The 27681-nt window shown below is 40.8% G+C and overlaps 1 protein-coding gene across 1 annotated transcript in view; it reads right to left on the bottom strand.

Moving 5' to 3' along the window:
- ELAVL4 (ELAV like RNA binding protein 4) overlaps positions 1–25482 on the bottom strand; it is a 148633-nt gene extending 123151 nt beyond the window's left edge. The window contains exon 1 of the mRNA XM_086716932.1: positions 25384–25482. Within this exon, the coding sequence (XP_086573058.1) occupies positions 25384–25401 (18 nt within the window). The 5' untranslated portion in view covers positions 25402–25482. The remainder of the gene's footprint in view (positions 1–25383) is intronic.
- Positions 25483–27681: the final 2199 nt, after the last annotated feature.

Raw genomic sequence — 27681 nt, 5'->3', positions numbered from 1 at the left:
GCACAGGAGTCTTACATGGAAGTCCAGAGTCTGGCCCCATGTTAGATTTCTACTTTTCTAAGTGCTTAAGGCCTTTGGTACTTGTGGCCTGCCCAGTATAGTTATGGCTACCATTGTATTTCAGGCAAGACTCTTGGTATGTTCCTCATCTACAAAGCCACTAGATCTCAAACCCCAGAAGACAACCAAAAGTTAACATTGCATGTTAATGTTCATACATGTGTATGTATTCACTAAAAGGTAAGGAGTTGTTTTATCCTTAATTCATCTTTTCATAAATTTTTCAGGTATATTATTGATTTTGCATTGAAATAGTTTTGCAAAAGCATTTTAGCTAGAATCCTTATTTAGCATCTTGCAGACCACAACACCTAGTAATAATGATTTTTCACAAAAAGAGGGACATGGGTTTTTGTGACTTTGCTTTAAAAAAAATCAATAGAGCATTTGTGCCTGTATTAGAGATTAAAATAGCTTTTACCACACAATTAAGGTAGGCTTTTTTAAAAACAATATAAGAGACTGTGTCAAATGTCCTTGCCCCCACCCAGAAAATTTCTAAGTCTCTTAAAAGTTTAAAGATACAGAGGAAGGGGAATGACTAAATATGAAATTAAGGACGCTGAGTTTATATCCCAACTTCGGTGCCTACAAAAAAGTATTGGGAGAATACTTCTTCCCGTGTAAAGATGGAGTAATAACCCCACCCTTTCCCCAGGTGCTATGAGGTTTGAGGAGATTGCCTGAGCAAAGAGCTGAGTAGAATGTGATGTGGGAAACAAAGGCAAAAGAAAAAAGTAAATTTCCTTACAACTTACAGCCCACTGACATGTCCTTAAAATAGGCAGAGTGATGTTCTTTCTGCCCTCAGGTTCTTCCCTGTGCTTTAATAAAACCACCTTCTTGCACCAAAGATGTCTCAAGAATTCTTTCTTCGCCCTCGGCTCCAAACGCCAACATTTTTACATCAGGATGCACAGATGTAGCCACTTTCTATCTTGAAGCTTGAGCTGTATGTAGACTAGGGCACCACCCACACAGAGGGAATTTTAAATTTTCATCTTAATAACCATTGACTGAGCTGGGCATTGGGGATGAATGGGGATTAAGGTGAGTAAGATCTATCTCTCCTCCCAAAGACTTCATAGTCTGGCAGAGATGACAGACTTTAGTGAATGACAACCCAACACAGGCACCAGAGTCAGATAACTTTGATTGACCTCCCAACTCCTCCTCTTTGTAGCTGGGGGACTTTGGAAACGTTATTTCCTATCTTGAAATTTCAGTTTCCCCACCTGAAAAAAATGAGACAATAGTACCTATTCCTTCTAGAGCTGTGGAAGGAATCAGATAAAGGATTGAGCATAATGTCTGACATTAGTAAGTAATCAATCTTTGTGTCAAGATTATTACTCATGTTATTCCCAGAAGTTGCAAAGACCACAGATTTGAGGGACCTTCAAAGTTAAGTTGGAATCCTATTACCAGGAAGAGGAGGATCTATGTACCCTGCCTTGGTAAGTTAAAGGAAAAGATGACTTTTTTTCCAGGACTCTTGTCATTCACCAGTGATGGTGACAGTGAGTGGCTGATACTGTCATTCACCAGTGATGGTGACAGTGAGTGGCTGAGTCTTGGCATCTGTCTCATAAAACAGTAGGAAGAACCAGTAGGGCTGTGTGGACAAGCATGCCCCAGTGTCTGTGAGGGAAGAAATACAGGGTGGTTCACATTCATGCAGGGGTACAAAAGGCATCTGTGAATTATCTAGGCTACAGTTTATTTCTCTTTATTCTGGTACTTTGCCACAGTGCTCCCTTCACACGATGGACAGCAATTTGAGGGGGAAAGGAAATTGAAATTTGCCTGGGCTAAGTAAGATTAGGCTTGGACACTAGTCCATTTGCCTACTCATTTATTCATTCATTTCAGGATTTGCACTCATTTCTGTCTGATTCCAAAGTCCACATTCTTGCTATGCTCAAGGGCCCTCTCATGCTCACTAAATGCAAACCGGGAGTAGGAGACAATCCAACAGTTTGTTTAAAGTTTGTTGAAATTCAAAAAAAAAGCTAATCATTAAGATATCCAAATCATTACAAGGGTTTCAAATAATTTCCAAGTGTTTTAATAATTTTAATACAAATAATAGGTGCCATTTGTTGAGTACTTACTGGGTGCCAAGCACTTTATATGCATTTATGTCAATTTATGTGAGTGCCACTTGATATAAACGATTACCACATACATTCCCTCAACAGTTTTACAACAACCCTTTTGGGGTAAGCAGTCCCTCCCTCATCTCCCTTCTCCAGTTATGAGACTCATTTTACAGACAAGGAATCTGAACTGCAGAGGAGGTCAAAGGACTTGAACAAAGTCACACCATCAGTAAGTATAAGGTCTTTAGAAATCTTTGCCTGTCCAGTTTGGTTCCAGCCCCATCATGTTCAGACAAAACTCTTTGGTGTTCTCTTCATATACCCGAATCCAGTTCTTTCCAACCTACCTCAGCTGCCTCTCTAAAAATCATCTGCCAGTGATAACCCTGAACCTAACAATTCCTGGTCACCTAATCCTTAGGAAGCTGTATCCATAGTGGACCTCAACTTGACCCTGACTCTCTTTAATCAAATTGTTCGATAAACTTTTATTGGTTACGTTAGTAAAAATAGAAAATACATTACCCAGTAAAAAAGTTGCTACAAAGTTGAAATTAAGAAGTCTATCCATGCCACGAGGAATGGATAGTATCAGGCATATTTACCCCTGACAGGAAATACTGTTTGAATACTTACCATGTGCCAGGCACCACTGGAGGGGCTGAGGAGATAAGGAAACAAGACAGACAAATACCCTGCCCTCATGGAGCTTCCATTCAAGTGAAGGGAGAACAAACAAGTAATAAAAAATAAAATAGGTTAGGGGCGCCTGAGTGGCTCAGTCGGTTAAGCGGCCGGCTTCAGCTCAGGTCATGATCTCGCGGTCTGTGAGTTCGAGCCCCGCATCAGGCTCTGTGCTGACAGCTCAGAGCCTGGAGCCTGTTTCAGATTCTGTGTCTCCCTCTCTCTGACCCACCCCTGTTCATGCTCTGTCTCTCCCTGTCTCAAAAATAAAATAATAATAAAAAAAAAAACATTAAAAAAATAAATTAATAAAAAAAAATAAAATAGGTTAAGATAGCAGTGAGTAGTATAGGGGAAATAATGCTGGATAAGGGAGATAGACAAAACAGGGAAGGAAGGAAAGTTCTTCTGGACTATGAATAGGAAGGCTCTCTGAGGAGAAGTAATTTGAGCAGAGGCCTGGGTCAAGCTAAGGAGGTAACCAGCCAGCTGCTTGAGGGTCTAGAGGTGTGGGTAGAGCAGGAAGGCAGTGAGGCAGGAGCCAGTTGGGCATCCTGGAACAAGACAAGAGGGTCAGTGAGGCTGGAATGGTGATCTGAGAAGGTTGTGAGAGGCAGGCTGAAATTATACAATACTGGATGTTGCAGGCCAAGGTTAGGAATTTGGATCTCATTTATTCTACCAACAATTCTTTGGAGTACATGGTATTTACAGAGGAAAACACTGAGTTCTAAAATGATCATACAACTTTCTCTGCCCCTATGAAATCTCACCATTCAGCTGTGGAAGTTTCATATTCTATATTCTCGCTATCAAATGAAAACACGGGTTAGTTAAGAGGAAAATGAAAATGATAGGGAAAAAGAGCCCATAGAAGAGCCCACAATCCTCCCACACCACCCTCCACCAGGAACCAGTCTTCAATAGTGCTAAATGAGTAGAAATCTCAATGAAGACTCATGAAAATAAATGCAGTGTTCAATCCTCTCTGACCAATGCAGTTCTTTTGCACTCCACAGAACTAGAAATACCATTCCCAAACTGCTATCCTCTCCATCCTAGTGACCATTATTTATATCACAGATATACTTCTATGTCCAACCACATTAACAATGCCAAGATAGCTTCAGAAAACAAGGAATCTTGTTGCTTGGCAAAGCCAGGGGCGGCAGATACATCAATTCCAGCTTAGGCTAGCTATTCCCTGTAATAATTCTGTACTTATACCAAATTCAGCTAAGAGGAAAAAGAAACTACAGAATTTCATAGAAAATATTAATAACAGCCCTGACACTAAAATAAAAAGGACTTAGAAATGTTTAAACTGGTTAGCCAATGCCTTCAATCGGCCTTCTCCAGAAATTCCTGATGACTGATACCCTGTGAGTTACTGAGTGTAGAGAGGGGCTACAAAGGAAATAGTACCAAGGTTAGGAGGTTGGGCTCTCAAGACTACCTGGGTTGAGGGGGTGGTTGTAAGGGTTTAATAATGTAATTCATGTAATGTACTTAGTGTAATGCCCAGCACATAGGAATAACTAAAAACCAAGCTGTTATTCTTATTACCATTATTGCACAGATAAACCCCAGACCCTTCCTGAAGGATGGTGAAGAACATCACTAAGAATACTACTAAACAGAGATGCCAGGAACAAGGGTACAGAGGGACCAAGCTGACATATCTAAAACATATTTATTGAGCACCTACTCTGGGCTCAATACTTGTGGCTAGGAATATAAATGAAGTGGACAATATGACTTATGCCCTGGAGAAATTCACTACAACTTTCCTTTCACTAATGGATGGTTCTGAATCAAATAAGTAGTTCATAAGCATCCATGTCTAGTGTCACACAAAACATAAATGGAGTTCCTGCTTTAAAAAATAGCTCTTTGGAGGATACTGGGTGGCTCAGTCAGTTAAGCGTCAGACTTCAGCTCAGGTCATGATCTCCACAGTTTGTGAGTTTGAGCCCCACATCAGGCTCTCTGCTGTCAGCATGGAGCCTACTGGGATCCTCTGTCCTCCTCTCTCTCTGCCCCTCCCCTGCTCGTGTGTGCTCTCTCTCTCTCCCAAAAATAAATAAATATTGAGCTCTGGGGTTAGAACAGACAACCCATCTAGGGAGATAAGGTTCAACCAGAAGAAACAGTAGGAAAACAAGCTAAGCGTGAGAAGGTATGAGGGCAGGGTATAAATGTTACAGAAACCAGAGACAAGAGAGAATAATGGGGGCCAGAGAGATCCAAGAGGGTTTCATTAAACAGGGGACAGAGAGTGAGGTGTCTTCCTTAGCACAGTGATTAGGTTGCCATCCAGAGCAGGCAGTCTTCTTAGCTGGTAAAATGATGCTGCTGTTAAAGAAATTGAAATATGACACAGAGGTACATAAACAGAACTTGCATGAAATGAAATCTGTAGGATGTAGTAGAAAGAGCATGGACTTAGAGCCACAAGGCCTCGGTGATTATTGTCTGTGAAATCCTGGGTAAATTATTCCTTCTGAAATACATAAATGTTTGTGAATAAGCAAAATAAATAGAAATTAAATTATTATACACTGTTTAAATCAGGTACAGCTCTATGGACAGCAAAACCAATCTCTGATCCTAGAAGAGAAAATGTCTGTGAAATGAAAAAGGGATTACTTTTAATTCATTTCATCCCGGGGAGCCAAAACAGAATAGGCCATCCTTTTCGGGAAAACTTATCTGTAGACTTCCATGTAAATCCATAGCCATCTCAACTGAATACTTGCAAGAAGATCCATGGGTTTCATACAACCACGTGTGTGATGTTCAGAAACGGAATTCAAAACTCAACTCTTGATCACCTACTATGTATTAGATTCTGGGATAGGCAACAGGTATATTTTGATGAAAAAGACACCATTCTTGTGCCCCTGCAGAGTTCACAGGCAGTTAACCATGCTGTTCTAACATGGTGCCAGAACTCCTACTACCTACTACTAGACAGCATAGACTTTAACCCCTAAAACCTCCAGTCATTGGTTCCAGGTTAGTCTTAACTGCTCCCCCTTAAAAGCCTTTTCAAAATAAAAGATGGAGGATCACCAACTCCTCTGAACCTGATTACCCCATCTCATCCACCCCAAAACCAGTCCAACTAGAATGCTCTTCCCCAAATACATTTCTTATTCTATGTCTAGTCATGTCTACTTTTTTATCTCAGAAACACCTTCAGGGTCACCTGGGTGGCTCAGCCAGTTAGGCGTCCAACTCTTGAGCTCAGTTCAGGTCTTAATCACTGGGTCATAAGCTCAAGCCCCACAGTGGGCTCTGCACTGGGCATGGAGCCTACTTAAAAAAAAAGGAGGTGGAGGGAAGACCTCCATTTCCCACCCTCATCTCTCCATAATCCTGACCACCTAAAACAACACCCCTAGGTCTCTCCCCCCTAACCTGTATTATTTTATTTAATAGTTTATTAGCTTGTTATTTATATGCCTGCCCTGCTAGAGTGTAAGCCGTGTCCCCAGCACCTACCACAGTGCCTGGATGCAGTTGATACTCACAGAACATACAAATTCTATATCACTTGATACCTTTCTGACAATATCTGTCCCTTTTGGCATGGTAATATTATATGTGTACTCATATGCATAAATATGTCTTCCCTACATGGTAGTAAATTCCTTGAGGGTTTGTCTGTTTCACCTCTGTATCCTCTAATACTCATGATAAAGTGTTTCCTTGATTAATGCTATTGAATAAATAATGTGGTCTCTTGCTTAAGACCTGTAGAATAAATTAATAATATGATCCCCTTCTCGTCAGACTTCTTAATCTTGACTTTGTCAAACCTCTGCCTCAATCCTCAGAAATATGAACATACTTTGAGTGGTAACATGGAAAAGTTAAGGACCTTTTAACCACATTTCTTCTGCTTATTTTTAAGAACTATACTTGACCTGACCACCAAGTTTAAAGGTTATTTTTTCCCCATCCAGCAAACCCTTACCTGGTACAGCTTTTGCAAACACCTATCAATTTCTTGGGGGTAAAAAGTGAATCAAACCTTAAAAAAGCATGCACTCTTCTAGAGTGCACCAATCTCTGCTTGCTGTGGGTATAGCTATTTTTATCAGGTGATACTGTGATATTCCTTTTCAACACATGATATTCACTCTTTCAAGCTGTTCGACACTGTTCTATTTGGTTTTATGTTACATCAATGAGACAGTTTGAGGGAAAAGGAAAAATGGGACATGCTATATTTAGTAGCACCACTAAAACCCTAAATAAAAACTACCCAGTGTACATCCAGGACCCTACCTTCCAACCCAAGATTAAGGCCAAATAGGAAATGCCTTTATCCAGGAGATATTTTTCCTAAGAATGTTAATTACAGAAAGCCATTTGCAGTGTCTCTAAAACTTTAAGGAGTTAAAAGTCATACATAAAAGTCACAGAAAGGCCAAAATATTAATGTATGTATTTGTATTTCATAGTATTTTCACTCTGGGAAGTATCAGCCTAATTAGATTTTAAAATGATAACACATCTGGTTATACATCTGGACAAGATGAGTTTGAGGCAGTCATGTGACAACTATGAAACACTGGTTAACAAGCACTAAGAAGAACAAAATTCAAGAAGATTTAGGCTGGAGTATCAATGACTCTACATAAAGGGAGAAAGTTAAATCCCATGAAAGTAAATAAAATGACCCTGGAAGAGTCAAGAGAGCAGTTGGCCGAGAAGGAAAGCTTACTGCCTAAGCATTAACAACCAATGTATGCTGAAAGGGTAAGAAAAAGATTTCAATAGAAGTACATGCCTAAGATAGTATCTAGCACCTAGTAAAGGCTCAAAAATACCTAACTCACAGTCTCATTATAAGACTCAGTATTTATAGGCAAAAGGTCTTTGTAATCTACAAACCATGGTACAAATATTTGTTTTTATTATTTCTAGAAGGAATGTAAAGGTAGTACGGTAGAGCAACTGTAAAACTAGCCACATCTTCACCCCTCCTTGTATCCATGCCCTTTGCAATGTGACTTTGTAGATCTTACTATCAAGAGATGTAATCTTTTTTCCCCATGCCTGTATCTGGGCTGGTCTTGTGATGTGCTTTGGCCAACAGGATGCAGTAGAAATCCCAGTGTGTCAGTTCTTGCTTACTTTCATTCTTTCTTGGATTCATGCCTACCTGTCATGTGAACAAGCCCTGACTGTCCTTCCAGAGAAAGAAAGACTATGGAAAACATCCCAGTGAGCCCTGGGAAGACCATCCTGGAACAGCCTGTAGCCCACTGACCCTACGCATGTGAGAGAGCCCAGCCAAGATCACAGAGCTACCTTCCTGCCCTAGACCTGACTGCAAATGTATGAATGAGCACAACTGACATCAAAAGAACTGTCCAGCTGATCTGTATACCCATGAGCAATTATAAACACTCACTGTTTTAAACCACTAAATTTTAGAGTGGTTAATTATATAGTAATAGGTAACTGATACAAGTAGCAATAAATAAAACAACCTATCAGGAGCCTTACTATGTGCCTAGCACTATGCTAATAAGCATCTTACAGGAGTTGTTTCATTTCTTTCTCACAGTAACTTTATGCAGTAAATATTACTATCCCCATTTTACAGATGACAAAATTGTGGTCCAGAGAGTTTAAGTTGACTTCCCCAATGTTGTATAGCTAGCAGAAAATGGGGCCAAAATTCAAATCAGACAGTACAACTCTAGAGCAGCACTCAAGCCCAAAAAAAAAGGATCTTCTAGTTAATCCAAGATAAAAAGTAACTTTTTTCCAGTCTTTTCTACAACAAATAATCTGCCCTAACCTTTCCCTGTCCTTCTGATTTTTCCAACACAAAGAGCTATTTCTATGAAGAATAACCTTAACAGCAGTGATTTAATTTGCTGGTATATTATCTCATTTAATCCTTAAACAAACCTGTGAAGTTTCTATCACCAACTTTGTTAAAAAGAAGAGGAAAAAAAACGAAGGGGGGAGGAGCTCAGAGAAACTAATCCACCTCCCTAAGTCACACAGCCTGTGAGCAGCCTCATAGGGCTGTAACTCCAAGTCTGATAACTCCAGAGCGCAGGCCCATGCTGCCTGGCTGCTCTTCTGAACCACCTCTGGGTTCTCCAAGCAGTTCAATCTTTCCTGCAGTTCATTCGCCTGTGGCCCAATTGTTTCATTTAGCAAATATATACCAAATACTTCCTATCTGCACCAGCCATAAAAATGGCTCCTGAGGAGGCTTCAAAGCATTTAACTCCATGTTCTCTGCCTTCAGGGAACTCACAATCAGTTGGGGATTCAAGACTGAAATACACAAAAAGACTGAAATTTAAGAAGTATTAGTAACTGTCAAATGAATGGAATAAGCAGTCAGATTCCAGAGTTCAAAGGAAAGTGAGAGAAACATGGACTGACAAGGCTTCACATGGGAGGGACCATGACGGATGCACAGGATGGGAGTTTCCTGTGGGAGCACAGTCTTCCATTGCTGTAGGAATATGATTTTGTCGTAGGGTTGTCATGGTGATTGCTTCTTCAAGATATCCACATGGTGACTATTCAAATCTGGTTGGTTTGGACAAGAGTAATTCCTTGCAGGGGGGCAAAAAAGACTCATCTGAGAGGTGCCTGGCTGGCTTAGTCAGTAGAGCATGCGATTCTTTATCTTAGGGTTGTAAGTTCAAGCTCCACATTGGGTGTAGAGATTACTTAAAAATAAAATAGAATCTTAAAAAAAAAGACTCATCTGAGAGTCCTAGCATATCCAAAACTTGGAAGGGTTAATAACTGGATTCTGGAAGCTTGAAGCAACTACCAGGTCATGACAATCAACAGATTCAGAAAACAGACAATAAGTCTAGACATTGTCTAGACCAGTCCCATTAGGTGGTAAAAAAGATGGAGAGAAGGACCAAGAAGAAATGCAAGGCATGCATAATGCATACAAAATGTCAGCAGCTTGTGTTTCAGCTTTTGAGAGTCAGGGAAAAATTAGCTACCAATAAAACACCTGCATTTGAGAAAACTCAACCTGTTTCATTTCCAGATTATTTTTTTCTGTTCTCAGAATCCAGGAGAGGCCCTTCTTGTTCTGACACAATTTAGCTTCCCAGGATTACCTCTTGCCATCTAAGCTCTTCCATGCTACAATGCACTGGCTACATTGCGATGCTTGCATTTTCTCAGCATACCTAGCTCTATCACACACCCATGCTGTTCCTGGTCTCTGGGGCTTTGCATAGAGCCATTCCTTCCACTGCATCTCTCATCTTCTTTATGCACCCTATGCATCCTTGGTTTAAACCTTCCAGGTTGAACAGAAGAAAAACAGAAATCCTGTGGGGGAAAAAACCACCATAAAGGAGGAAACAGGCTGGTACAGTAGGCCTAAAACCTCGATGGGATCAGTGGTTCCAGGTACGGTGGGAGGTTTTAACTGAAAGCCACATTTAACAGTACAAGAAAAGATGTGTGATAATAGAATAACTCTGTCACTAGGAGCCCATGTCACAATATCATGGGACCCCTACAAAAGCAGGTCGACATAAAAAGAGGAAAATGCTTGGGACACCTGGGTGGCTCAGTCAGTTAAGCGTCTGACTTTGGCTCAGGTCATGATCTTGCGGTTCGTGAGTTCAAGCCCCGCGTTGGCTCTGTGCTGACAGCTCAGAGCCTGGAGCCTATTTCAGATTCTGTGTCTCCCTCTCTCTCTCTGACCCTCCCCCCGTTCATGCTCTGTCTCAAAAATAAATGTTAAAAAAGAGGAAAATGCTTGCGCTATTGACAATAGCCAAAGTATGGAAAGAGCCCAAATGTCCATTGACAGATGAACGGATAAAGAAGATGTGGTATACATATACAATGGAGTATTACTCAGTAATCAAAAAGAATGAAATCTTGCCATTTGCAACAATGTGGACGGAACTAGAGGGTATTATGGTAAGCAAAATTAGTCAGAGAAAGACAAATGTCATTATGACTTCACTCATATGTAGAATTTAAAATCAAAACAGATGAACATAAGGGAAGGGAAGCAAAAATAAAAACTGGGAGGGGGACAAAACGTATGAGACTCTTAAATATAGAGAACAAACTGAGGGCTGCTAGGGGGTTGTGGGTGAGAGGATGGGCTAAATGGGTAAGGGGCATTAAGGAAGACACTTGCTGGGATGAGCACTGGGTGTTATACATAGGGGATGAATCACTGGAATCTACTCCTGAAATCATGATTGCACTACATGCTAACTAACTTGGATGCAAATTTAAAAATAATAAATAAATACATAAATAAATAAATAAATAAATAAATAAAGGAAAATGCTTGACCAGTGACTGGAGAGAGGGGAGCATCTGAGATCTGGAGGTATGAAAAATGGCAACAAACTCAAACTGGCAGAAGAAAGAGCAGATGCTCCAAGAGGTCTTGTGGGGAGAGCAGTGGTCAGCTGATGAGATGAATGCAGCAAGTCTTAGTACTAGATCATTCCAGATGCTGATAAAGGAACAGAAATCTAGAGACAGGGGCCACAGAGGAAGCTGAAAAACAAGCAGGTCACATGTAGGTGTTTCCAATAGTGGTGGTAGCACAGTGGAAAGGCAGCTTTATAGCAACAAACAGAACAGCATACAATGGCCAGGATATATGGTAAAAGGAGGCATCAAAGAAGAAGAAAAGTAGAAACGTAAGTAGGAGGAGGACATATTATATGATTATATTCGTAATAATGATAAAAATATTCAATTTGTGAAAGGTTTATTCAACTATAAAGCACATATCAATGATAGGCATTATTTCATTTGTAGGAAAAAAATAGCCTTTGAGTATGCCCATAGACATAAGAGATGGACAGAACTGATAGCATGCCATCTGGTACATGGAAGAATACAGACATACTGGACTCAGTGACAAAGATTTAAAATGACCTCATCTAAGATCTATGAACTGGAGGAGTCTAGGGGACATTCCGGTTGTATTTGTTTAGAACGCAATTGCCCTGCTAGAATGAAAACTCCTTGAGGTGAGAGACTGTGCTTCTCATTCACCACTATTACCAGTACCTAGCACTGTGCCTAACACACAAGGGACACTCCATAGAAATGTGTTTACAGTCTTAACAAACAAATGCATGGATGGATGGATGGATGCATGGATGGATGCATGGATGGATGGATGGATAAAAATATCAGCTTACCATATCTGTATCATAAACAAGATAGAAAGCATTTGTCCATGTTTGAACCCAAGTTTTAAAGAAGACAAAAACATCCCTGAATTCAGGCCTGCTGATGACAGTGAGAAAAAAAAGTGAGATTCTCTCAAGAGAAAGGTATAATTCATTTGCCTCCTTACCATTCCCGTCCTGTGCATTCTCTTCTAACATCTCTTTTCAATTCACAGCTTGAAAGGTTCTAGGTTTGGGAGTTAACAGGCAAGCAAACAAATGATTCTCCTCATTCATTGACTCAACAAACACTTTTGTAGCTAGGCATGCCACTAGGCACTGGGCACATGGACAAGCAGGAGACAAGCAGTAAACATCAACTAAGGTGGTTGTGGTATGGTAAGACAGATGGTTCCTGAAAGAATACAGAACAATCATGCCCAACTCAGTTTTAGGGGGGTCAGAGAACATGACAGGCATCCCAGATGGCATGGGGCAAGGGGATAAGAAGAGGAAGGGGATGTCCATACCAGGGGTAGAGGAAGTGAGAAATGACACAAATTAGATTCCTTCCCTTTAGACTCTCAGGCCCCCTGCATTCATCTCATCATTGCACTGAGAGCAAAGATTGAAACCATCTGCTTATTTTCCTTGTTTTCTCCACTATATTATGGGTTTCTTGAGAGAGATAAGGGGCTATATAATTCATTTCTTTATTTCTAGAACCCAGCAGAGTTTCTGCCATACAAAGGATACTTAATTGGATAAGAACTTAAAAAATTTTTTAATGTTTATTTATTTTTGAGAGACAGAGAGAGATAGAGAATGAGCAGGGGAAGAACAGAGAGAGAGGGAGACACAAAATCCGAAGCAGGCTCCAGGCTCTGAGCTGTCAGCACAGAGCCCAACGCAGGGCTCGAACCCACGAACCGTGAGATCATGACATGAGTCGAAGTCAGTTGCTCAACCGACTAAGCCACTCAGGCGCCCCAATTGGATAAGAACTTTAGAATGGAGAGGTAACATACCCTAATGGTTTAAGAACATGATTAAAGGCACTGAAACCAATTTAGCCATGAGACCTTGAGCCACCTCTCTATGCCTTGTCTTCCTTATCTGTAAACTAAGGATAATAATAGTACCTACCTGTATCAGTTGTGTCCTCCCAGAAGGAGACACTGAGATAGGGTCAGGGATGCAAGAGATTTATCAATTTATTGTGAGAATACAGGGAGAGGAAGTAGAATTGGAGAGAGAGAGCATCACACCACAGTAAAGATCAGACAAAGGCTTGGCCAACCCAAAGAGGAGCTCTGGGACAAAGATTTTCAATAAGAGGAGTCACACATTGGGCAGAAATGGTCAGGCTCTGGTATCTCCACCATTCTCAGTCATTGGCTGGGACTGTCCAGGAAAAGCATGCCCTTAAGGCACTGCAATTGGAGGCTGTTATCTGTGCTCCTTGCAGATAAAGTGAGTTGTCTCTTGAAGGGAGGTCTGAATAGCAGACCTCCATGGTGGCCACAGTACCTAATAGGGTTGTGATCTTCCATTAGTCAGTACAGATAAAACACTTAAAACAGTGCCCAGAAACTTAGTATGTACTATTAAAGTATTTCAGTCTTTTTTGGGAATTATAAACTCAGAACACCATAGGGGCTAGGCAGGAAACATAAATGTGTAAATTGGCCTGAGTAAAATAAAAGGGAGAAAGAGGGCCCATGGTCTCTGTAGTTTACCTGGAGAGTACATAATCTACTTAATGATATTAGGATTAAAAACAATATCAAAGAAGATAGCAACTATTAAAGCCTGGCTAAGATTCAAACTTTGAAAACTTAATTTGTATATAATTTTATGAATAAACAGAAGCTATTATGCAAAGATCTTGTCAATCATTTGTGGTCATTGACAGCTAAGCAGGGCATCACAGGCACTCTGTTTTTCACAATCCATGCTGGTGAACTTGGCCTCTTTGATATGTTAGGAGTGATATTACAATCTCAGAAGGCATCAAGGAATATTGGGGTTTCTTCTGTATTTGGTTATTCAAAGTTTTGATACTTTTTAATGTATGGAGGTGCTCTGCTGGATTTGAAACATGTGTTTATTTAAATTTTTCTCCAACAAGAGAAAAAAAGAAAGATTACCTTGAATGAGGAATATAAATCATGCTTGAGTATTACAAGGCACTCAGGGTATCTGTCCCTTAAGAAGTAAGCAGACAGCTTTGTCCAGCCAGACTCCAAAAGACAGAGTAGGTGTGGCATGACCAGAGTTCTGGGCCTGTGAGGGCATGGAAACATGAGCTCACAGTGCCACTGGGTTCTGAGGCTGTCTGAGACTTGGCAGATGACAGTGGGAATACTGCTGCTACAAATGGGGTCATGCTGGTAGTAGTGTCACAGTTAGAAGAGGACCCAGTCTAGCATATCCTCAGCTACTGCCTGCCGAGGTTCTCCTCAACATGGTAATAGCAGGAGACTGCTTCACAAAGTCCTTGGTCATTGCTCTGGATCCACCTGGCCCAGGCAAATTGCAACTCTGCCATCAGTGCTTACTCAAGACTTAGCTGCAAAGGGCAATACCACTCATGAGTCCTGAGTGGGGCATACTGATGTACTCTGAGCTGCTGAGGGCAGAAGGAACATGGATACCCCAGTTATACCTGATTATTATAATAAAGCTTCTACTGGAAGTCAAGCTTTTGACTTTAGATGTCAGGTGCCTGTATAACCATCCTTGATGACACATGAAAAAGTCACACCAATCTCTCTGAACTCTGAATTCTAAGATCTATATAAAGAGATTTGACCATTTATTCTGTTTTTAACTGCACTGATAGTATATGATAGACAAACTTGAGGGCACAAAATAACCTTTATTTGAATTTTGCATCATAGTATAATATTTTTAAAAATAATTTATCAAGGTGAAATTTACATATTATGAAATTAACCATTTTAAAGTGAACAATCAGTGGCATTTAGTACATTCACAATGTTGTTCTCTCTAATTCTATTTAGTTCTAAAACATTTCAATCACTCCAAAGCAAAACCCCCTTGCTCATTTAGCAGTTTCTCTCCATTCCCACTCCCATAACTAGTCCCTGGCAACCACCAATCTCCCTTCAAATTCTTTGGACTTTTCTATTCTGGATATTTCATATAAGCACAATCATGTGTCACCTTTTTTATCTGGCTTCTTTCACTTCTTTCAGTGTATTTTGGAGGTTCATCCATGCGGTAGCCTGTACCAGAATTTCATTCCTTCTCATAGCTGAAGAATATTTCATTATATGTATATACCATAATGTTTATCCAGTCATCCGTTGATGGACATTTGACTGTTTCCACCTGATGGCTATCATGAAGAGTGCGCTATAAACATGTGTGTACATGTACCTGAATAACTGTTTTCAATTCTTATGGGTACCCATGTAGGAGTGGAACTGTGGAGGTCATATGGTAATTCTATATGTCGGTATGAACCGACAAACTTTTCCACAGTTGCTGCATCACTTTATAATCCCACTGGCAATATATGAGGGTTCTAATTTGTCCACATCTTCACCAACACATTATTATTATTATTAATTTTTATTTTTATTATGGCCATGCTAGTGGATGTGAAGTGGTATCTCATCATGGTTTTGATCTGTATTTCACTAATGACTAATAATGTTAAACATTTTTTATGTGCTTTTTGGCTATTTTTTAACTTACATGACAATCAGGGATACAAATTTAAGTTATAATTCAATTGCATATGGGACTCCCAAATGCAAATAATGCAACTGAGGTGATGATTGAACAGATACCTACCGTGAGCTTCATTAAGTTCGTCCATGTACAGGTCATGATAACCACACCACAACTCACTAAGTTTTAGTTTAGTTGTTTTCTTTTCAAACATTGATTGTAAAAATGGGTTTCTATTTCAGAAATCTTACCTTTAAATCAGAAATATATGATGCCTAAGAAAATGTAGGTTCCACAAGTGCAATAATTTTTATCTATATCATTCTCTCTGAATAAGGTACATACTAAGCACTCAACTAATTAAAAAAATCAAATTGACTATCTGGCCTCAGAGACTGTAACTAAATGTAGATAGTAAAGTAGAAGGATGCATCTACAGTAACTCCTTAGCATTTTTCTGCTCCGGTTCACTGGGTAAATGATGATGCCATAAACTAGGATAATGAACACAAGAACAAGAACACTTATAATAAAGAAATTATCTCAGAAGTCTTACCATTGGTTAAGAGTTCCATTTTTACTTTTGTTCTTCAGTTTTAATGCTCCTTTTATACCACTCTTTTTTAAAGTTTATTTGAGAGAGAGAGAGAGAGAGAGAGAGTGAGTGTGTGTGTGTGTGTGTGTGTGTGTGTGTGTGTGCACATGCACACACAGGGGAGGGGCAGAGGGAGAAGGAGAGAGGGAATCCCACGCAGGCTCCACTCTGTCAGTGTAGAACCCAATGAGGGGCTCCATCTCATGAACCAAGAGATCATATAACCTGAGCTGAAATCAAGAGTCAGATGCTCAACTAACTGAGCCACCCCGGAGCCGTTATACTACTCTTTTTATGCAGAAAATGTAAGAGAAAAGTGACAGAATCCTCTACAAACATAAGGTAATAACACTGCTACTCACAAACATTTCTCACCTTAATTTTTTGTGGTTTGCTTTTTCTTCTTATAGGTCCTATCCTGTCCTCATTCATGCTGAATATCACTCCATCCCACATATGTCCAATTTTCCATAGGAAAAAAAAAGACTATTATGACAGTCTTTACAGTACAGGTTATCCCAATTTGGTTTGAAAACTTTATTACGTCTCTTCTGTCTTATGAATCAGAGAATGTCCCATGAACAGAACTTATCTAGAAAAGCAGATAAGCAAAAAACTGATCTAGAACTTTTCTAGAAAAGCAGAAAAGCAGATCCATTGTGATGCCATATGACAACATTTTGTAACTAGAGGACAGATCACTGAATTTTTGTTTACTTCAATCACTTCTCCCTTGTACAGTGTGATTCTCCCATTTCAAAAATCAGAAAAAATAATTCAAACTTACTTTAATTTGGTAAAAATGTTTGATACCACTTGTATTTTGAAATTATTTTAGTATAAAAATATTATAACCTTGCATAATATACACCTGAGAAGAATAGATCACATCTTCAGAGGAGAGAGAAATACTATTTCAACACACAGTAAGAGTGTCCCATGTATACTAAAATTTTTTCTTCTGCCCTATGTCTCCAAACAACATAGTAATTTGACTTCAAATTACAGTATAGTATTACAGTTAGTATCATTTTCCCCTCAACAAGTGATAGTATGAGTGGACAGGGAGAGTTTGTAGTACAAAACACTCACTTGTAATACAAACTTGGGATCTGACTTCTATTATTACAGTTATGCACCAGGCACTTTCAGGAACACTAGCTCCAATGACCTGAGTAAGATCCTCAAAACTGCTGCTTCCCAGATGACCCTTTGTTGAGAAATTCATGCTGTGAGAACTAAAAGATCTTTAATATCAGAGATGTAGGGAAAAGATGGCCAACTCATCTTCAGGGGGAAAAAATAAAAGAAAAATCCCTTCTATAATAGCAGCAGAGCAAGCTAATACAGGTCAACCACAGGTGTCTATACACTGAGTAAGAGGCCAGAGTTGTACAGAGTCCTACTCAGGCTTCTAGCAGCAAAAACATGACTCCATGGCATGGACTCCCTAATTAGAAACTCTAGTTGATGACAACCCGGAATTTTTGCTTTTTATCTTTTCCTTGCTACCACCCTCACCCCATCTTTCTGACATTTTTTTTTAACGTTTATTCATTTTTGAGACAGAGACAAAGCATGAATGGGAGAGGGTCAGAGAGAAGGAGACACAGAATCCGAAACAGGCCCAGGCTCCGAGCTGTCAGCACGGAGCCTGATGCGGGGCTTGAACCCACGGACTGCGAGATCATGACCTGAGCTGAAGTCGGCCGCTCAACCGACTGAGCCACCCAGGCGCCCCAACATTTTAATTCAAATCAGTAAAAACAACTTCAAAACTTTTCTTATAAAGGTTTTGGTTGAAGGGCCTTATACTAAGTCATTTGCTCAATAAATATTTGTTGATTGTCCACTAAGTAGAGGGTCCCAGAACTCAGTAAAGGGTTCACTAAGTAGAGGGCCCCAGAACTCAGGAGATAGAGTGATGAATAAAATCCATTTCTGTCCTTGGGGTGCCTGGGTGGCTCAGTCAGTTAAGCGTCTGACTTCAGTTCAGGTCATGATCTCACAGTTTGTGGGTTCAAGCCCGTGTCGAGCTCTGTGTCTCCCTCTCTCTCTGCCCCTCCCCAGTTTGTGCTTTCTCTCTCTCTCTCTTTGAAAAATAAACATTAAAAAAAATTTTTTAATCCATTTCTGTCCTCAAGGAGTTTGGCTTCTTTCCTCAAGTGTGGCAATTCTGCCTGCAGGGGCCACAACGTTTCATGTGATGATTTCCAACAGAACTCTGATGGGTAAGTGGTTCTCCTGACAGATACTGGGGCTCAGGGCAAGGGTAGTTGATTTTGTAGGCAGAGAGAACAACAAATGCAAATAAGCAAAAGCAAATATGAAGCATGTTTGGTCAACTGCAAATGATTTAATATTGTAGCAAGTGGAGGATTTGAACTGGAGAAAATCAAGGGGCATGAGGTTAAATATAAAGGTAAGGATAGATGGAGAATGACAAACCAACAGCTTGGGCTTTATCCTGTGGAGAGTGGGGGACAGGGAAATGATCTCTAAGTTGAGATCTACAACTTAGAGACAATGTTTGGTGCTGGGGAACAGTTGGAGGGGAGGAGACAGGAAGGTAAGACAATGTGTAAAGAGGACTTCATGGTAGACCAGTAGAGAGATGAAAAAGGAAAATCACAGATTATTCACATTGTCCTTATTTTTCATCACCCTGAAAAACCAAAAGCAAACAGTCTAATTGCTTCCTGATGTTGTCTCCATGCTTTTCTTATGAAGATATGATATGTTAAGGATTTTGTCTGGGGGCAAGAAAGTGAATAATATTTCTTTCTAAAGAGCCCTATTCTTTACAAAAGCCTTTCCACATTTAAGGAAATACCAATAAATAATATCCCATATAATATACTTTTAACGGGAGACCAAAGTAGAAAGGCTTTTCAATAGTATCCACCAGCTGGAATATATTCCTCTGTGGTATATTTAAAATTAATTGTGCCTCTGAGTCACAAAAATAGGATTCAAGTCCCTATTCCATCATTTACCAGATTTCTCTCATTGACAAGTCACCCAACTTCTCTAGGTTGTCATCTTTAAAGCTGTGCCTCAGTCAGGGTCCCAGACAGGAAATGAAGGGCACACTCAAAGCATAAAATTAGGCAGGGTTTAATGAAGAGAATTCATCAAGGGAGATGAAGCACCCCAGGTTGGCAGAAGTGGAGACCCTGTGCCATCCCTTAGACCTTAGAAAATCCAGAGAGAAAGCTACAGTTGTAGGATGGTAGGGGTTGTGGCCTTCACACACCACTATTAACCAATAGCCTAGCACTGGAACTCAATTTCTTTCTGCCCTCAGATATCCTGCTAGCACACCACTGGCTGAATCCTTCCCAAAGCAAAAGGACAATGGACCTCACTGATGCAATCTATGAAAGGCAGCCTCCAAAGCCACAGAAAGGATGGGGAAAAGGGTAGAGAGTAGATCTAGAGAGCAAATGGAAGACACTCAGTCCAAAAATGTAATAATGGCTCTCCACCTTCACATAGATTTGTTGTGAGGGACAAATATGTAAAAAAAAATGCTTCATAAACTGTAAATAAAGTAAACAAATATGATAATTATGGGATCCATCCAATAAGAAGTAAACAAGAAAATGCTATGGTGTGGGAATCCTGAGGTTGACACATCTCAAGCTTTCCAATCAAAAGTATCCCCTACACTGGAATTTTTACTTTCTGCTTAAAAATTTAAGTCATGAGGACACAAACCAAATTGAAAAGGAATTTTTCAGTACCAAATGTTTAAGTCGAAGTGAAAAATTGATTCCCTAGTGAGGTCAGTGTGACAACAGTAAGGCAAGACTCAGTCATCTGCACATCAGCATCTCCATGTTAGTTTCCTGCCGTTCTCCTTTCCCAGCTCCAATTCTAACTTTTGCTGGCGCCAGAATCAGCAACAATTCTAGAAGTGATTCCATTTTTTATTGTGGTTCAGAACCAGTTCTTAAAAGCACTAATACATTTGTTAAAGAAACATTCAGGAAGCATTTGCAGAGCCCCTACAATGTGCGTAGTATATAGGTTAAACATCTATCTACTTAGCAGTGTATGATGAACCATGACAAAATTTATTCAGCATACAAACATTATAATCCAATTTATAATCTTTTTTTCCTTCTTGTTCACTCCTCTCTAGCCTAGAGTGACTTTCTTGCTGTTCCTTGAAGCCTTCTAGGTACACTCCTGCCTTAGGGCCTCTCCTCTGGCTGTTCCCTCTGCTTATTCTCCAGGGAGACATATGGCTAACTTCTTTACTGCCATCAAGTTTGTTCAGATATCACCTTCTCAATGAGGCCTGCTCTATTCAAGATTGCAATCCCCCACCCAAGCTCCTCATCTCCTTTATCCTACTGTACTTCCTCCAAGCCCAGAGCACTTATAACCTTCTAACATGCTATATAATGTACTTGCTTATTATGGCTACTTTTAATGTCTATCTCCCCTTGCACCCTTATTGACAGGGATATTTGAATTTTGTTCACTGCATTATCCCAAGCACCTACAACTGAGCCTTGCCCATACTGGACACTCAACAAACATTCACCGAATGGATGAGTCAGTCAATTATCCGATCAGTCATGTGAAATGAGGCTCAGTGATATTAGCAATTTTTTTCTTAATGGAAATTTTTAAAGTCAAAAAAAGAAAGTTTTGTTGGCATTGCATTCTAAGTCTAATAGCCTCACCTCAACTATGATTTGTTCCAAGTTTTTGCTTGTAGGTAAAAACTGATACAAGTGATGATTAATCCCCATTATAATTAAATATAAAAGCTGCAACATTTCTGTTAAAAGAAATTTAAGATCAAGAATAAATCTGGTACTATAAAAGATAATAAGTGTTTGTAATTAACACGCTGTGGATAACTGTAAACTCTATCATTATACAAATAAAATGTAAAAATTCTTAAAGCAACTGGGAACACTGCAGCAGCTGCAACATCAACACTAGCCACTTTGCCAGTTTGTTCAGAGGCTGTGCAAATTAGCACAAACTGATAGTAACACACAGAATGCATTTGAGAGCCATTTTTGCACAACATAAGTTTAGTTTTTTTTTCCTTTAGATAAAATATCATATCCTGATGCGTGAACATGAAGAGCCAAGATGAACCTCAAACTGGTAAGGGGAATAAACCATGAAGTGGGCAATTTAGGTACCTCTGAGTAAACTATCTCTAGGCTTTGATGTAAGGAACAAAGGTTGTTTGTGCAGTAAGTTTGGGTCCATAAATTCATGGTTTGAATATGTACAAAATATGTATAAAGGTATTAGTATAATTATTTTGTTGGAGAGATACCTGGAAAGTCAAACAAGAGCTCAAAAGACAGCACTAAGTATAAAGGTATCAGAGGAGTAAGTGGTTTCTTTCCAGAGAGCCAAACCTCCTACCTCCGTTATCCAAAGTACTAAAAAGGCAGAAAGATTAGGACGCTGCTGTATAGCTATCTTTCCCAATCAATGAAGGACATGATTTTTAGTGGACCCATGCATGGAATACTCAGCTTAGACAATGACCCTAACTCTGCCTCAGTTGTAATTGGCCTTACATGTAAAAGGTGCGTGTGTATGTGATGGATATGTTTGGGTTTCTCACTGCAGTAGGGAACTACACCATTTAGATCAAAATTGAACTGTTCTAAAACAAGAATCAAAATCTGACTTGTTTCATATTCTACTGTTGAGTTATTTTGAAAGAACCAACACAGCTTTTTACTAGATACCATGTGTTGTGGGCTGACCTATAACCTCCCAGAATCAATATGTTAAAGTCCTAAACACCTACCACCTCAGAATATGATTATTTGGAGATAAAGCCTTTAAAGAGGTAGTAGTTAAGGTAAAATGAAGTCATACGAGTGAGCCCTAATTCAAATATGAGTAGTGTTTTTATAAGAAGATGTGATTAGGGCACATACACACACAGAGAAAAGACCATGTTAAGATAAAAAGACAACCATCTTCTAGCCAAGGAGAGAGGCTTCAGGAAAACACCTGTTTTTCACATCTTTATAATGAATTGACATTAAAATATACATAATGTTGATTTCTGACCTCCAAAAAAGATGAATATGAATCTATCAGTTTTAATAATAACATCTAGCATATATTAGCATTTACTACATGCCTGGTGCTGTGCTAAAAACATGTTAGGTATCTCACTTAAGTATGAACGATACAAAGAATTTACTGAAAGCAAGAAAAGGGATAGAAAATGACTCTGGCCTTTCAGGAACTGTGCCTACTTGATGGATATATTATGCAAACAAGCACTACTGGATCAAATAAAACATTTTAATCTGATTTTAAAAAGCTATTTAGTAAAAACTAACTCTATATGTAAGTTTCAAATTAAGTAGCATCTCAGCACAAGCCACACAATCATTCTTCTCCATAGACCATCAGTCCTGCAACAACTTGAAAAATGAGAGTGCCTTCTATGACCCAACATAAACTTATGAAGAACATATGCTCATATGCAGAGAGGCCTCTGGAAATGAATCACTAGATTAAGCAGAATTAGGTTGGTATGTCAGCTACCACCTCCATAAAGATATATACTTAACATATTGGGAGATTAATTTTCTTAATTAACTTTACTGAGATGTAATGCACATACAACCAAATGCACACAGATCTTAAGGGTTCAGTTTTGATGAGTTTTGACAAATGGATACACCCTTCTAATCAACACCCCAATCAAGATATAGGATATTTTAATCACCCCAGACAGTTCCCTCCTGCCATTTGCAGTCAAACTCTCTATCCAACCATAGGTAGGTAGGTATTTTTAAGTAGATATAGTAATAGTGATGGTAATAGCTATTGCTTAATGATAGTGAACAATAGGAGTATTTGCTGAGTGCCTAATGCCAGGCACAGTACTTATATAGTATTCTATTTAATTCCCTGTTGAAGGTTGGTATTATCCCTGTTGATCTACTGGGAATAAAAAGGGAGGGATGGTAGGACCAATAAATTAATTATGCAAGGTCAGATAACTACTGAGTGGTGAGATGAGACCTGAACCAAGAACATCTGAATTAGAATCCCTTATGTTAAACTATATTGCCTCTACACAAATGCTAAGGTGTTCTCTGTTAATTCAAAACACACACTACATAGTGGAATTAGTGAGGCCACCAGCTCTACATCACAGCCTCACCACATCCAAGTACCTCATCTTAACAAGCAAGCAAAGGCTTCAGGGTCTAATACTAATGATAACTAAAGAGGATTACTTGCAAATTCTTTAACTGAAAACCTGCTTGTAAATCCCTCACATATTTCTAAAGTAGTTGGGAGAGGGGGAAAATCCTCTATATAGGTGGGTGGGTCACAACTCCATCAGTCCCAAAGAATGGTTAGTGCTTTAGAAAATGAATGGAAGGAATCCAACCATCCACTTGTTCTTAGTCAACCACAGTGCCACAGCCCACTTTACCCAAGGACCACAAGGAAAGGCAGCGTGCAGCACTGCACTGTCATTTTTTTACGGATTCGTGGAGGCAAACATCTGGATTGAACCTTTTGATTCTTCATTACACTAATTTTATTCAGTTTAAAATTCTACCCACTCACATTTACAAAACACACAGACTACTTCCCTCATGAATGAAGTTCCATTCAAAACTTTAAAACATCAAACTTATTCTGAAATGACTGAGGTTAAAACTTATTCAGTGTCAATTTGCAAGTGTTATAAAATATAAAAAAATTAGGCACACAAATGCAAGACAGAAAGGGTGGCAGCCTCTTTAAGGGGTACTACTAAAATAAAGCAGCTAGGGGTGCCTGGGTGGCTCAGTCCAATGAGCATCTTGATGAGACTCTTGATTTTGGCTGAAGTCATGATCTTGAGGTTCAGGGGACTGAGCCCCCCCTCCCCCCCCCCCCCCCCCAGTCTCTGCACTGACAGAGCTAAGCCTGCTTGGGCTTCTCTCTCTCTCAAAAAATAAATAAACATTTAAAAAAATAAAATAAAATAAAGCAGTTAGGTAAGGGGCACAGATAGGCTTTCAGGATCCCACAAGGCTCCTGCCAAACTGCGTTATGGAGGCAGTATTTGAATCCCCAAGAGGAAGATTTTATGAGAATTACCACCGTTGAACGATACCAGCTAACACCTTGGGAATCAATAAGACTCACTTTTCCCCAAACCTGGAGGTGTTTCCTAGAAGCCCTTACCCTTGGTTTCCCTGTAGTCTACCTAAATCCAAGATATGTTGGGGGAGGGGAGGTTCTCTTCCTTTTAGAAACGAATTCGTCTCCCGTAAATTAAAGACTTCAGGACGTGTGTTTACTGAATCCCCAACGTTTGACAACCCCCAGCCCAAAGAGAAAACAATCAGAAAACACTGATAGCCCCTAGCCAACACCTGAGCCTTCTTTTTCCTCCGCTAAACGAGAGCAGTGCTTAGTGAAACAGAAGCGCCCTCTCAATCTCCTCCAGAAATATCCCAAGCCCAGGTCCACAGCTGCCAGTAATGGGGGAAACCATTGGAGAGTGCAGCTTCTCAACAATTAACGGGAGTCACACAGAGAGACAGGCCCCCGGAGGATCCATGCCCGCTCGCCCAGCACCCTGGGGCCTTGCTCGCTCGAAGCCGCCCGGACTTTTTGGCGCCACCAGCTAGTTCAGGAAAACCACTCCGAGGACAGCTCTCGAAAGGCGCAGAGGGGAGTGGCGCAGGGCGGCGGCTTCTCCGCGCGGGCACTGCCCGCAGTTGCGGGAGAGAAGGCGCGCGCCCACCCAACTTTCGGTTGTCTCCCCAGAGGCCAGGGGAGTCTCGGGAGGCCAGCGGGGGAGTGACCCGGAGCCCAGCGGGAACAGAGCTGCCAGATGGGCGAGGGAGGGGTCTCCAGGAGCCCTCCGACCAAAGGCGCGCGGCGCGATTCCCAACTGCAAGGGCTCCCACTCCCTCCGTGGGAATCGGGGCGGCGGGACTGGGCGCCGGGGGCAGCCGAGTCCCGGCCACGTGGCCGCGTGGCCGCCGGCTCCCGTGACAGCGGGTGGGCGGGGCGTCGGGGGCGCGGGGCCGATCAGAGGCGCGGCTACCTGATTCTTGAGGCGCATCTTCCTGGCGGTGCGGTCCGGCAGGAGGCGGCAGCTGCTGGGCGCGACACGGCGAGCGGGGCGCGGGGCGCGGCGCGCTGCGCGCGGGGGTACGTCCGCGGAGTCGCACAGCGCTCGCTAGCGCGCTCGCTACCTCGCTCGCTCGCCCGCCCAGCGCTGCGCGGCCGCTTCGCCACCCCCGCCGCCGTCGCTGCCGCCACCCCCACCGTCGCCTCCAGGGGGCGCCCCGCGCGAGAGAGGGAGGACTGGCCCCTGTGAGGCAGGCTCCGTTTGTGGTCCTGGCGCTTGGCCTGGAATCTATGCTGGAAAAGGTGAATGAGTAAAACTCCCTTTTCTCCAATACTGCTGCCTGTTCTTAAATTTTAAAAGTGGTAGCTGCTTTGCCGTTCATGTCTACCAACACCATCTGGACCAATGTTATTGGCAAAACGCTGTGCTGAGCCTTGAGAGTTTACAAACTTGCCCACTTTGGAAACCTTAGGATAAATCTTACCCTTTGTGGGAAGGCACACTAGGAAAATGGCCTGTCTCCGGCAGGCAGTGTGGACGCTTTAAGTTGGTCCCTCAAGCCATGTTTAGCTAGTTGACTCCTGTCCAAGTTATGTCCAAAGAGAAGTGAGAAATGGAGACAATGACATCACTAAACCCCAAGCAAAATGGCCAACACTTTAGTGCTCTATAATTTAAAATAAATGTGTTAATGATAATTTAAGGTTAAACTGTTTGCTGGCCTGATTTGGGAGAGCCCTTCAGTTTACTGCCTGGCCTGCTAAACCACGCCAGAGGTTTGAATAATATACAAAGTTAGTTCCATGCTGGGTAATGTGATGATAATTAAAAATGTGGGTGGGGGGCACCTGGGTGGCTTAGTCGGTTGAGCTTCCGACTTGGGTTCAGGTCATGATCTCATGGTTCATGAATTCAAACCCCTCTTCCGGCTCTGTGCTGACAACTCAGAGCCTGGAGCCTGCTTCAGATTCTGTGTCTCCCTCGCTCTCTGCTCCTCCCCCACTCACACTCTGTCTCTCTCTCTCTCATATAAGTAATAAACTAAACATTAAAAAAATAAAAAAAAAAGGTAGGTCAGGGACCCCTGGGTGGCTCATTCCGTTAAGTGAGTGAGTCTTGATTTTGGCTTAGGTCATGATCTCACCCATTGCAAGATTGAACCCCACCCACATAGGGCTCTGCACTAACAGTGCAGAGCCTGCTTGGGATTTTCTCTCTCCCTCTCCCTGCCCGTCCCTTGCATAGTCTCCCTCTCTCTCAAAATAAATAAATAAACATTAAAAAAAATAAATACATAAAAATAAAAATGGGTAGGTAAAAAAAAAAAAAGGGGGCAAGTGGCTTCTTTGGCTCCCCTGATCTTTATAAAACTTCCATGTTCTGAATTCAGAAACTCACAGACCATAGGGTTGTAGAGAATGTCCATTATTGCCTACAGAAAATCTAACTTGATTCAAAATACAAGAAATACAGGTATGAATATGAATTACTAAGTAAACTGCTAAGTTACTTAGTAATTACTTTGTAATGCTCAGGATTCCCAAATTTTTTCTTGTTTTAGGGCTTGATTCATTGAGACCTTCAAATAAACTAAAGAGGAGGCCTAGGTAATAAAAGGACTTGGGGGACACCTGGGTGGGTCAGTCGGTTAAGCATCCAACTTGGGTTCAAGTCATGATCTCACAGTTTGTGAGTTCAAGCCCTGCATCGGGCTCACTGCTGTCAGTGCAGAACCCACTTCAGATCCTCTGTCTCCCTCTCTCTTTGCCCCTCCCCTACTTGAGCTTGCTCTCGTGCGTGTGCACTCTCTTTCTCTCTCTCAAAAATAAACATTTTTTAACAAAGGATTTGGAATGACATATGAAACAAATTTGATGTTTTTTCAATATAATAATAGCAATTAGTTATTGATCACTTATCTTATTTACTTTCCATGGATTATATCATTTAATCCAAGTTTTAAATGATTTCATTCTTAGTGCCTCCTTAAAACTGAATAATCCCTGTTTCTTGTAAGAGCTGTTTTCCTATAATCTCATTTGACTATGTAATACAAGAGTTTTGTACCTGAGAAGATGGGATATACCAACTCAAAATTCTGCTAACTAGTATCCTTTGATCTGATAGCTCCATTTCTATAAATTTATTTTAAGGAAGTAATCATTAATGTGTTCAAGGATGTAGCTGGATGATTGTTTACTGTAGCATTCTTTGGAATGTGGAAAGATTGGAAATCCTCTTTAAGGGTCAACAAATGGGACTGATCATACA

This window comes from Puma concolor, chromosome C1 (genome assembly GCF_028749965.1).
Source record: "Puma concolor isolate L17-30 chromosome C1, mPumCon1.1.hap2, whole genome shotgun sequence".
NCBI classification, from domain to species: domain Eukaryota; kingdom Metazoa; phylum Chordata; class Mammalia; order Carnivora; family Felidae; genus Puma; species Puma concolor.
Note: the sequence above shows the minus strand (reverse complement) of the source record. Positions and strands in the feature narration are given on the sequence as shown.